The sequence below is a fragment of the Schistocerca serialis genome, chromosome 3 (genome assembly GCF_023864345.2).
Source record: "Schistocerca serialis cubense isolate TAMUIC-IGC-003099 chromosome 3, iqSchSeri2.2, whole genome shotgun sequence".
NCBI classification, from domain to species: domain Eukaryota; kingdom Metazoa; phylum Arthropoda; class Insecta; order Orthoptera; family Acrididae; genus Schistocerca; species Schistocerca serialis.
In genome coordinates, this window is record NC_064640.1 from 1,058,914,766 (window position 1) to 1,058,928,724 (window position 13,959).

At 43.4% G+C, this 13,959-nt stretch overlaps 1 protein-coding gene across 1 annotated transcript in view; it reads right to left on the reverse strand.

The window, feature by feature from the left end:
• Positions 1-276: 276 nt before the first annotated feature.
• Positions 277-13,959, reverse strand: part of LOC126471388 (uncharacterized) — a 41,651-nt gene continuing 27,968 nt past the window's right edge. The window contains exon 3 of the mRNA XM_050099512.1: positions 277-368. Coding sequence (XP_049955469.1) covers positions 277-368 — 92 coding nt within the window. The remainder of the gene's footprint in view (positions 369-13,959) is intronic.

The window sequence follows — 13,959 nt, forward strand, 5'->3', positions numbered from 1 at the left end:
GGTAAACGACATCTTTGATGCCTCTTATTCTCTCTGCTGCTCAAGGAAACTACAGATTCTAAATTGCTTCTAAAGGAATTAAAAATGTGAATGTTTGCTACTTGACAAGGGTATTTTCAAACAATTTGAATATTCTGGGACATTGCTGACTTAAGTACTGGACAACTGGAAGAGTTAAAACAGTCACAGGTGTGATTTTTGGAAGTGCCTGGCTGAAAGAAATGACACCAGCTGAGCTGACTCTTTCAAAGAAACAGGAATTTTTCCTTCAAAACCTCAAGCAATTCCCAAATCTAGATTTACACCTTCAGGATTTACAGTGCATCCAATTGCCACAAATTTCACCCATGATCCCTCTATCTTATTATCTGATTGAGGACAAAAGTGATTTTGAATTTTTTGTTAGCAAAAAAAGGAATACCAACAAAATGTTACGGTTCACAACAAAGACAAAATATTTCCCAAGCACAGGAACAAAACTTCGCAGCCTAATGAGGTTACCTGCTTGGATAACTGACCAGGACTTAATGGTATGCAAGAGAAAGCAGCAGCAAATTTAAAGATTCATTATGTTCTGAAGATAAAGAACATATATTTGTCTCGATTATGTGGGTTATCTGTAAAATGATAGTTGAATATTTCAATGTCATTTGGAAATTTTCATAGGTTTTGCTTGTTTGATTATTTCTGTCTGAAAATGCTTACTGAATTTTGTATTAGATTCAATAAGGGCAACTTCATGAACAACTCTTTGTAATTTACACCAGAAAAACTATGAAGTTCATAAATTACATTTCTTCCCCTTTACAGAGGAATAAATTGATTGTCTAGCATCACAGAAGCATTTCCTTGAATACCTTAACTAAAGATTTGGAATCTACTGGCCTAGAAGTTACTTACTTCATAATGTCAACTGTTGTGAAGTGTAGGCTGACGTTCAAGAGATTAATTATGAAGACTCAATACACAAAGAAGTGGGGTGCAAACATGCTAAGGAATGAGATATGCTTGAAGTTCTTCAAGGCTCTGGATAAAGCAATAAGAAATAGCTCATTTGGCAGAACAGTTGAAGAGGAACATATGTCTCTAAAAAGTACAATCACAGAAGTTTAAAGGAAAACACAGGTACAAAGATGGTAACGGTGAAGAAACCATTGGTGACAGAAGAATTACTTCAGTTGATCAATAAAAGAAGGAAGCACAAAACTATTCAGGAAAATTTGGGAAGACAAAAATAAGTTGCTGAGGGATGAAATAAATAGCAACAGGGAAGCTAAGATGAAATAACTGCATGAAAAATGTGAAGAAATCGAAAAAGAAATGATGGTCAGAAGGACTAATTCAGTGTGTAGGAAAGTCAAAACAATGTTTGCTGAAATTAAAAGTGAGGGTGGTAACATTAAGAATGCAATGGGAAGGCCACTGATAAATTCAGGGAAGAGGGTAGATAGGTGGAAAAACTATTTTGAAGGCCTTTATGAAGGGGTAGATTTGCCAGATGTGGTAGAAGAAGCAGGAGTCTAGTTAGAAAAGATAGAGGATCCAGTAATAGAATCAGAATTTAAAAGAGTTTTGGAAGACTTAAGATGAAATAAGGCACAATGGGTAGATAACATTCCATCAGAATATCTAAAATCATTGGGGGAAGTGGCAACAAAACAATAATTCACGTTGGTGTGTAGAATGTATGCGTCCAGCAAAAAACGTCTGACTTTTGGAGAAACATCATCCATGCAATTCCAAAGACTCAGAGTTGAGAAGTGTGAGAATTATCACACAATCAGCTTAACAGGTCATGCATCCAACTTATTGACAAAAATAAGAATGGGTAAGAAAATTGAAGATTTATTAATTGTGATCAGTTTGACTATAGGAAAGGTAAATGCACAAGGGAGGCAATTCTGATGTTCATAATGGAAGCAAGACTAAAGAAAAATGAAGACACATTCATATGATTTGTTGACCTGGAAGATGTGTTCAACGAGGTAAAATGGTGCAAAATATTTGAAATTTTGAGGAAATTAGGGGTAAGCTATAGCAAGAGAGTGGTAATAGGATATTTACAAGAGCTGAGAGGGAATAATAAGTGATTAAACCATGAACAAATGGCTTTGATTAAATACAGTGTAAGACAGGTATGTGGTCTTTCACCCCTACTGTTCAATCTGTACAGCATAGCAGCAATGATGAAAATTCAGGAATCTGATTAAAACTGAAGGTAAAAGTATATCAGTGATCAATCTAATGAGTGCAGAATATGAATTGAGAGTAAATCTAAGGAAAGATGAAATTAATGAAAAGTAGCAGACATGAAAATAGTGAGAAACTTCAGAGTGAAATTGATGGTCACAAGGTTGATGAAGTTAAGTAATTCTACTACCTAGACAGCAAAACAACCAATAATGAAGCAAAAGGATATCAAAAGGAGACTAGCTCTGGCTGAAAGGTGTTCTCTGGCCAAGAGGAGTCTACTGGTATCAAACATAGCCCTTCATTTGAGGAAGAAAATTCTGAGAAAGTATGTTTGGAGCACAGCCTTGTATGATAGTGAAACATGGGCTGCAGAAGAACCAGAACAAAAGAATCGCATTTGAGATTGTGCTGCAGATGAATGTTGAAAATTATGTGGGCCTGTAAGCTAAGGAATGAGGAGATAGGAAGATAGAATACATCCCATAAATAATTGATACATAGGTTGCAACTGTTACTCTGAGATTAAGATTTTGGATCAGAAGAGGAATTCATGGTGGGCCACATCAGGCCAGTCAGAAAACTGATGACGAAAAAAAAGTCAACAGTTACAGAAAGGATAGATTGATGCTTATCATAAACATGACACATCGCCAAGAGCAAAATGGAGCACCATGCACAGCATGCAGATGAACATAACCTACCAAGTTTCAATGGCTGCTTCACAGCCCAGGCCACCTGGTTTGTCCCCACCTCCACCACCACCACCACCACCACCACAAGCATTTCTGAACTGTGAATCTGGGTGCTATCCTTAAAACACATTCACTGCTCCAGAAATCATCCTGACCTCAACCTGTGGTAATCATTTGTCCCTACATCCTTCACCCAAAATTTCACAGCATGCATGATCAGAATCTTTGTGGGTATGCATCTAGTATGTAATTCTGTTGAAATATTGAGTTCAGAGTCTGTTCTGAGGTTCTGTAATGCATGGACGTCAATGAGATAGTGTGGTAGTTTTGTTAAACACTTCTGGTATCCTTTTTGTAGATAGGTATGTCCTGTGCTTCTTTCCAATCACTGGGCACAGTTAGCTCAAGATATCTACAGTGTAATGTATTACAGCGAAAACAGGATTTGACTGAGGTATAAATTGAATATAGGATATTACAAGGATTTCTTCATGCCCTTAATCCTTGTTCAATGTCACTGATTTTAGCTGTTTCTCAATGAACATGACACTAATATCTACATCACTCATCTTTGCAGTGGCGTGAAAAGGAAACCGAAGCATTTCTTCTGTATTTTCCTTTGTAATGGAAAGATATATGTAGTGAGAATTATTAAAGCACTGTGGAAGGAAGAATAGGATATCTGGTCAGGGCATTTCAGTGCTGTCAACACAAAATTAAGTAGGGGTAATCCTGGAATAGGTTAAAAAATGAACAATAATAATAATAAGAAGAAGAAAAAGAAGAAATGTTAGTTACCATAAAAAATTGTTGTATCTGGGAACACTGAAAATTTCCAATTTATCTAATGGTGAAATTGAATTTTTACACTACATTTTAAACTGACATTTTGAGGGACAGATGTGATAGTGGACCAGAATTTGTTATGAAATGTAGATTAAAAGTGCAAAATCATACTGAATCTATAAACAGATAGAACATTATCTCTGTAAGGTTAGTTTTTGTTCTACAGAAATATCAGTTCTAACTTTAGAATTTGCCCATCCAAATAGCTTGAAGAAAAGCAAACCCATATTTATATCATTCATAGATTTTGAGGAAGATGAATTAAGAAGTTATTCTTTCCAAGATCTATACATGAATGGAATATGAAAAAATCCCGAACAATTCTTAGAATGGAAACTACACCCTACCATGCACTACACTGCAGACTATGGATGCTTTTGTGGAATATAAGGTTGTGTGATGCTGGACTGGGAACAGGGAAACAGTTAAGTAGGTGCAGGATGCACCAGGAGGTTTATGGGAACATAGGAACCCACCCTGCAATATATCCTATCTCTACAGTTCTAAAAAGCTGATGTTGGTAGGAAGCACATCGGTGGATGCAGTCATTAAGACACAATTTTGGACAGTGCTTTCAACCACTGTGAGGCCCTGTTGTTTTTTCAGGACACTTTGTTGGTGACCATTCATGCAGACAGACAGCTTGTCTGTGGTCTTGCCCAAGTAGAATGCAGCACAGTGTTTGCAGCTTAGATTGTATATGACATGGCTTGTTTCACAGGTAGCCCTGCATTTTATGGGATAGTTGATGCTTCTGACAGTACTGGTGATGGTGGTGGAGGAGAAGGATGTATGGGACATCTTGGTCTGTTATAGGAATATGAGCCATCAGACAAGGGGTTGGGAACAGGGGTTGTGTAGCGATGGACGAAGTTATTGTGTAGTTTTAGTGGGTGGCAGAATACCACTGTGGTAAGTGTAGGAGGGATAGTGGGTAGGACATCTCTCATTTCAGGCCACGTTCATAAATCTTGTTGGAGAATATGATTCAGTTGATCCATTCCTGGGTGGTAGTAACATGGAGAACACTCCTCTGTGGCCAGATGGTGGGGCTAACTGGGGGTGATGGGATGACTGGAGAGATGAGTCCCAGGAGATTTCTCCTGTCACCCATCATCTCCTAAAGTCCCACTGCCGAGCTGCAGAGGAGCATTACCCTCATGACTCATTATGACCCAGGACTGTAGAATCTGAATCATATTCTCTGCTAGGGTTTCAACTACCTCTTGTTGTGGCCTGAAATGAGGAATGACCTACCCACTATCGTTCCCACTCCTCAAACAGTGTCATGCTGCTGTCCACTGAACCTACACAATATATTCATTCATCCCTTTAAAACGCCTGCTCATATTCCCTTGTATGTTTTCCCATATCCCTGTAATAGACCATGATGCAAATCCTGGCCCATACATCCACCACCGCCACCACCACCACCACCACCACCACCACCACCACCACCTAGACCAGACCAATCACAAAATCACCTACCTCATCAAGAGGCAAGGCTACCTATGCGACAAGTCACATGATTTACAAGCTAAGCTGCCACCACTCTGATGCATTCTACATGGGCATGACAACTGAGAAGCTGTATTTCCATACGAATGGCCACTGAGAAACTGTTGCTGAGAGACAGGTAGACCACCCCATTGTCGGGCATGTTGCCTGACACAATGTTCTTCCATGAAATGACTGCTTCACAGCCTGTGCCATCTGCATTATTGATACTAACACCAGCTTTTCTGAACTGCTGAGGAGCAAACTTCCCTACATTGTACCCTACATTGCCTCAACCTTGGTTCATTAGTCATTTTCCTTGAGTTGCCTAACCCCTTCACAGTTCAGAACCAATGATGCTAGCAGCCAACAAAGTGGTTGCAGTAACAGTGTCTGCTGACAGGGCATGATTTAATCATGTATGTTGGAAAAGCCTCTGGTTTATGAGGTGTGAAGAGAGGGTAACCATTGACTTAATACTGTTGGGAGTGTGGTTGCTTAGAAGCCAGGCCTGCTGATGTTCTACCACTCATATATGTTTGCCTGTTTTGGGTAACACTCTTGATTTCGTCTCTTGGCATATTACATCTGATGCTCACATTTCTGGCTAGTGTGTCATTTCAATTGTTTCAGTTCTTCAAAAAGCTTGAATTCTTCCTGTTGGCCACTTGTTATACGCTGGATTGGGCGTCATGTTGTCCCCTAGTTTTTGACTTAATGCATCTGAACCTGCACCTTGAGAATGAGTTGTAAAACTGGTGACAAATGTGTCTTGTGCATCCATTGATCCAGTTGCATCATCTTGGGGAACCAGTTTATGTAATTATGGTCGCTGCAGCAGCTGCAGCAGCAGCAGCAGAAACTGCTGCAGCAACTACAGTAACAACATGCTGAAGTGTTGACCTCCTGCAAATGTTGCAAATTTTGAGAGCAACTGTAGCAACATGTCACTGACACCAGGAACCTTCCTATTTCCATAACCCATCCTACCTCTTGGTCATTTTGGCATAGTTATGGACAAGTAGAATAGCTGCATGAAGTGGATAAAAAGTTATTGATGCTGTATACAGGGTGTCCCATTTATCTTGACCAGTTCGAGTAACTGTTTGTCCAGATGCAAATTACAAAATGTTTAAAGTAAATGTTCTTTAGCTGTCAGAGGGACATCAATTAGCATGATTGCCTGTGTTGTAGCTTTGTTTTTTACAAAGATATGAACAGCGGAATGACTCTTTTAAATGGCACACTGTATATTTTATTCAGTACTAAATTTTTTCTCCTGAAGACCTATTCAAAAATGTATCACAATTTACCATTCACTGAAACACAAAATTATGTAATTACATAACACAAAACTGATGATGTCACTCCCAGTGCTTAGTGGAGATACTCATGGTAATGGAACACATCCACGTGCTGACATTGACAAGAGGACAAATGTAAAAATAAGTAAAATTCACACCCGTCATTCTGTCAACCACTGCTGTTGGAGTTTTGCGAGTAGATTGTACACCAACAAAGAGAAGTTAGAAATGCTACTCACCTATGGGGAGTGTAAGTTAGCAGAACAATAATTGCAATACTGTTCTTTTATAAGGGTACATTTAGTATGGTACTTTAATCCTTTTAAATACTGATGTGTAGAGTACACATACAGTAAAGGCTATCCTTCATACAGACTGCATTGTCGTAACATTTCTTTTATTGTTGTCATTGTCATTGAAGGTAGGTGAAATGCTACACAGGCAGTGGAACTGTACAGATAGTGATATCCTGATAAGAACCCACCTTCCTGGCGTATATTTTCTCGTTTTGTTGCGATGCTTCAGGAAATGGGAAGATTCGACCCACAACAATGCAATCATCATTGAACTTCCACATAGGAAGCTGCCTAAGTCACTGTTCTCACTTTTATTGCTATGAATTTCCATGTGCGCACATGACAGCTTGAACACAATATTGGCATTCCTAAAACCAGTGTACATCATATTCTTACACATCACAATTTCCATCCTTACCATGCACACCTACGTCAGGAACTACATGGGAATGATTTCCAGAATCATGTACACTTCTGTCAGTGGGCACAGCAGCAAATCATCAACAAACCAAACTCTTTCTCCAATATTCTATTTACCGATGAATGTTCCTTCTCAAAAAAAGGACATGTAAATACAGGGAACATGCATTATTGGTCCAGCATCAACCCCCAATGGCTTAGATAGGGGGAACGTCAGTGTCAATGTAGAGTTAATATCTGGTGTGGGATGCTTGGTACTACAATTATTGGCCCTTATTTCATTAACGGTAGTCTAAATGGAACAGCGTATACCAGCTTCTTGAGATGAATTCTTCCTCCACTTCTGGATGAAGTGCTGCTAAGGACCAGAATGCTTATGTGGTATGAACATGATGGATGTCTAGCACATAATGTCTTGCATCCACATAGTGTTCTGAATCGAAGGTATCTTGCCAGATGGATTGGTCGAGGAGGAACAGTTACTTGGCATGCTAGGTCTCCTGATTTAAATCGTCCTGACATTTTCTTTGGTGATGCATTAAGGATGTTGTCTATGGCTATATTCCAACAACTCCAGAGAATAGCCAGGAACGTATTGAGCTTGCTTGTAATTCTCTTTAGCACAAACACTGGAAGCAGTAAGTAATTCTTCCATTCAATGAGTGTGCCAGTGTATCGGTGTCCAGGGTCACCACTTTGAGCACCTCTGAATGTTCTTCTCCTGAGCAATGGTACAGAAGAGTCAAAGCTTATGTTATGTGTTTACTTGGTTTTCATTTGTTTTCTGACAACTCCAGGAAGTGGAAGAGTTTGTGATCCTGGGCACAAAGTCATTGTTGTGTTACGTAATTAATAACTTTGTGTTTCAATGAATGGTATAATGTGATACATTTTTGAATAGCTCTTTAGGAGAGGAAGTGAATTACTGGATAAAAAATACAGCCATGTAAAAATTATACTGCTGTGGTGCATCTGTAGAGGAGACCGCTTATAAAATGCTAATACAACCTATTCTTGAGTACTGCTCGAGGGTTTGGGATACCTATCAGGTCAGATTGAGGGAGGACATAGAAGCAATTCAGAGGCAGGCTGCTAGATTTGTTACTGGTAGGTTTGATCATCATGCGAGTGTTACAGAAATGCTCCAGGAACTCGGGTGGGAGTCTCTAGAGGAAATGAGTTGTTTTCTTCATGAATCGCTACTCAGGAAATTTAGAGAACCAGCATTTGAGGCTGACTGTAGTACAATTTTACTGCTGCCATCCTACATTTCGCGGAAAGACCACTAAGATAAGATGAGAGAGATTAGGGCTCGTACAGAGGCATATAGCAGTAATTTTTCCCTCATTCTGTTTGGGAGTGGAACAGGGAGAGAAGATGCTGGTTGTGGTACAAGGTACCCTCCACACGCCATATGGTGGATTGTGGAGTGTGTATGTAGATGTAGATCTCCAGGTCGAGGACACCTTCCTGGGTGAGTTTTCTACCATACATTATACAGTGTTGATTTGGGCATCGAAGAAGACCACACACATCTTTGCATTTGATATCCAGCATGGTAGGCAGTCGGTTCTGGTGGGGCTGCATTGTGGCGTGTTGGTTGTAGCCCCCTGACCACAAAGGGATCACTCTGCTGATGCCTGCACCATTAACTCCACACATATGCCAAGGGGTAGATGCCCATCCCCCTGGGGCACCAGGGCTCCCAACCATGGCCATCCTGCCAGGTAGCCTTTGCTGCGGCTGTGCGGCACCTGTGGGGGAGCCCCTGGTCGGTGTGGGTGGCATCAGGGCTGGAAACATGTGACGAAGCATACTCCATGTCATGCTGGTAGTGGAACACCAGCAGTCTTTAAAAGATCACGAGTTCAATACAAATCACAGAAGTACAAGCTCAAATCATTACCATCGCTGGCCACACCATGGGAGGAACGTCTGGGTAAGGCTGGAAGCGGACCTTATTTGCCCCAGTACCTTGTATGTTCAAGACCTGATGGGGAATCTTTCATGACGATGAAGCCTCAGTTTTTTGTTGAGCATTTAGAGGACAAGTTTGGGGAGGTGGAGGGCTTGTCAAAATGAGATCTGCGTCAGGCTTGATTAAATCATCATCATCTGCCCTGTCACGGGAATAACTCGCCTGTGACAAGCTGGGGGCTGTTTCTGTAACCATCATGCCCCATAATAGCTTAAATATGGTTCAGGGTATCATATTTCACAGAGCCCTTCTTTTGCTGTCCGATGATGAGGTGCACGCCAATTTAGAGCAGTTAGGTGTACATTTCATCCGGCATGTCCACAAGGTTCTGAACGATAATGAGGTTGCCAGCACTGCCTTCATCTTGGAGTGTGAGGGTGATACATTGCCATAGAAGGTCGAGGTGATGATCTACCAGTGTGATGTAAAGCCTTGTATACCTCCACCAATGCAGTGCTTTAAGTGCAGGAAGTTTGGCCATATGTCTTCCCACCGTACTTCCAGTGTCACATGTCGAGATTTTGGACACCAGTCACATCCCAATACTCCATGTGCCCCGCCTCCCATCTGTGTCAAATGTGGAGAGCACCATTTGCCTTACTTGCCTGACTGCAGGATTCTCGAAAAAGAAAGGACTGACTTAAACTGAAGCTACGAGAAAATTTGAATGCCTGCATCCTTTGTGTGTCAGTTCTTACGCTGCTGCTACAACAGTTGTGGCACCATCAGCTCCGCCAACCCATGTCACATCTCAGAGTCAGAAGACTACACCTGCCCCCTTGATGGTACGGGCCATTTCCCTACCTGTTGCTCCTGCACCACCCAACCACCTACTTTGGGAGCAACAGCAACACCCCACGCTCCCCCCCCCCCCCCCCCCCCCTCCAGAAACGTCCACCGCCACTTCTAATCTGGAGACTCATAAATCTTCTTTGACTTCTCTCGCTATGAAGGGGTCCCTTGTGTCACTACCTTCTCAGGTATCGTCTGGTGGGAAAGATGACACCTGCCAATGGCTTAAGAGCCCCAAAGCAGCTGGTCATAGGGCTTCACCCTCATCCTCAGTCCCAGAGACTGAGCCAGTGAAGTACTCTGAGCCAGGGAAACTCAAGCAACAGCGAGAGAAATCAAAAAAGAAATCGCCTAAGGTGAAGGAAATTGCAGTGGCACCCACACCACCGCTACCTACAAGTTCTGTGACTGAGGATGGGGTCAGCATTTTGGCATCCACTGAGGACCTAGAGATCGCCAGACACTCAGACACAATGGACATAGACTGTTCAGGCAATAAATCAGTGGTAGCAGGTGACTGAGATGTAAACTGCCTCATTGAATGTTCCATGCCTTCCCAGTCTCATGATGTCATCCTCCTGTGGAATTGCGGCAGTTTTCTCCATCGCCTGGCTGAGGTACAGCAACTGTTAAGCTTTCACCTGCTATCTGTATTGCCCTCCAAGAACTCTGGTTCTCAGAAATGCGGATCCCTGCCCGTCTCAGCTATAAGGGATATTACAGGAACCGTAGCGACTGTAATCGAGGGACAGGTGGAGTTTGCGTTTGTGTCCTAAATTCGGTGTGTATTGAACATGTGCTTCAAATAGCTCTTGAAGCTGTGACTGTCAGAATAAGGATGGTGCAGGAAATAACTTTCTGCAGTGTATATCTTACTCCAGATGGTGCAGTACCCCCGAATGTATTAGCTGGAATGCTTCGTCAACTCCCTAAACCTTTCCTACTTCTGGAGGATTTTAATGCTGATAACCCCTTGTGGAGTGTTACCATGCCTACTGGCCATGGCAGAGATGTTGAAACTTTACTGCCACAATTCGACCTCTGCCTCTTAAATACTGGGGCCGCAACACATTTCAGTGTGGCTCATTGTAGTTACTCGCCCACTCATTTATCAATTTGCAGCCCAGGACTTCTCCCATCTATCCACTGTGTAGTAGCGACCACTTCCCCATCTTCCTGTCACTGCCCCAGCATCAGGCACATGGATGCGTGCCCAGATGGGCTTTGAGCAGAGCGGACTGGGGAACTTTAACCTCTGCTTTCATTGCTGTATCTCCCCTACACCATAACATGGAATTGATGGTTAAGCAGGTGACTAGCACAAATGTTTCTGCAACAGAAAATGTGGTCCCTCACTCTTTAGGGTGCCTGAGGCATAAGGCAGTCCCTTGGAGGTCGACGGAAGTCGCTGAAACAATTAAGAAGCATCAGTGATCTCTACAGCTGCAGAAGTGGCACACTGCCCTGGAGCACCTCACAGCATTTAAATGGCTTTGTGCACATGTTTGCTACCTTATCAAACAATGGAAGAAGGAGTGTTGGGAGAGATATGTCTCCACCATTGTGAGTCACACGGCACCTTCACAAATGGGGGCAGAGATCAAACCTCTTTTCGGGTGACACGCCCCACCAGCTGTCCCCGATGTTCCTATAAATTACTAGTTATGTACTGATGCAAGCGTGGTTCGCAGGTTCTGTGCCGAGCAACTATCATTCCAGCTTTTCACACATGCAAACATCAGCTGGAGGGGAACTTCCTCTCATTCACTACAGGCTGTAGTGAATCCTGTAACGCCCAATTTACAGAGTGTGAGCTCCTCAGTGAGTGCCCTTGCGCATTGTCTCAACAGAGCTTCTGGGCCTGATCGCATCCACAGCCAGATGATTAAACATCTCTCATCTGACTAAAAGCTTGTCATCTTCAGTGGCCCTGGTGCAATGGCATCTTTCCATCGCATTGGCGGGAGTGCACCATTATTTCGGTCCTCATAGCCAGTAAAAACCCTCTTGATGTGGATAGCTATCGGCCCATCAGCCTCACCAACGTTGTTTGTGAGCTGCTGGAATTTATGGTTTGTCGGCAGTTGGGTTGGGTCCTGGTTGCTTCCTGGAGTCACGTGGCTTGCTGGCTCCATGTCAGGGTGGCTTCTGCCAGTGTCGCTCTAGCACGGATAATCTTGTTTTCATTGAGTCTGCCATCCGAACAGCCTTTTCCAGACAGCAACACTTGATTACTGTCCTTATTGACTTCTGTAAAGCATACGACATGACTTGGCAATGTCATATCCTTGCCATGTCTGAGTGCAGTCTCCGGGGATCACTCCCGATTTTTATCCCAAACTTCCTATCGTTCCGTACTTTTGATGTCCAAGTTGGTGACTCCCATAGATCCATCCATATCCAGGAGAATGGAGTCCTGCAGGGCTCTGTATTGAGTGACTCTCTAGTTTTAGTGGTTGATGATGATGATGATGAGCGTTTGGCGTCATTGGCCGGGAGGCCCCTCGCGGGGCAGGTCCGGCCGCCATATCACAGGTCTTATTACATTCGGCGCCACATTGGGCGACCTGCACGCCGGAGGGGGATGAAATGATGATGAACACAACACAACACCCAGTCCCTGAGCGGAGAAAATCTCCGACCCAGCCGGGAATCGAACCCGGGCCCAGAGGACGGCAATCCGTCACGCTGACCACTCAGCTACTGGGGCGGACAGTTTTAGTGGTCATTAATGGTCTAGCAGCGGCTGTCGGCCCTCCATCTCACATTCTCGGTATGCGGATGACTTCTGCATTTCATATTGCTGCTCCACTAATGTTATTGCTGAGTGGCGCCTCCAGTGAACCACATAATGCACAGCCATGCTCTCTTGCTAATGGCTTCCAGTTTTCAGCAGCATAGTCATATGTCATGCACTTCTGTCGGTGTCATACCATACATCCAGAACCTGCACTTTTCCTTAATGATGATCCACTCACTGTAGTGGAGACATATCAATTCCTAGGACTGGTTATTGACGCTCAATTGACTTGGCTCCCTCATCTTCATCAGCTTAAGCAGAAGTGCTGGCATCACCTCAATGCCCTCCATTGCCTGAGCAACACAAATTGGGGTACAGATCGCTGTACACGGCTGCAGCTCTGCAGAGTCCTTGTCCAATCCTGAATTCATAATAGGAGAGTGGTTTATAGTTCGACAGTGCCTTCAGCATTGCACTTACGTGGCCTTGTGCACCACTGTAGGGTTTGAATAGTGACGGGATCCCTTAGGACGACTCGGTGACTAGTGCACTGGTGGAGGCTGGTTTCCATCCACTGCAGATCACACGTGCAACTGCTCACCAGTTATGCAGAACACATTAATAATTCCCCTGAGCATCCAAATTACCGTCTCCTATTGCAGTCCATCTCCCACATCAGTGGCCCAGATCAGGGTTTACGATAGCAGTTCGCATACGGTTTCTTCTCTTTGAACAGGAGTCCTTCCCTTTACCACCTCTACTTGCGGACTGTTCATGTATGCCTCCTTGGTGTATGTCTTGGCCGCAGCTTCGTGTGGACCTTTTGCGTGACCCTAAGTGTTCCATTAACCCCACCACTCTCTGCTGTCACTTCCTCTCGATTCTTGTCGTGTTTCGTGGCTGTGAAGTGGTTTTCACTGACGGCGCAGTGGCTGATGGACACGTATGCATTGCATCTGATGATGTAAGACATATTGAGCAGCACTCCTTGCCAGTTGGCTGCAGTGTTTTCACTGCAGGGCTGGTGGCCACATCTCATGCTCTTGAGTACATCCACTCATGCCCTGGCGAGTCAGTTCTCCTGTGTACTGACTCATTGAGCAGTCTACAGGCTATCGTCCAGTGCTACCCTCACCACCCTCTGGTAACATCCATTCAGCAGTCCATCTATGCCTTGGAACAGACCCGCTGTTTGATAGTG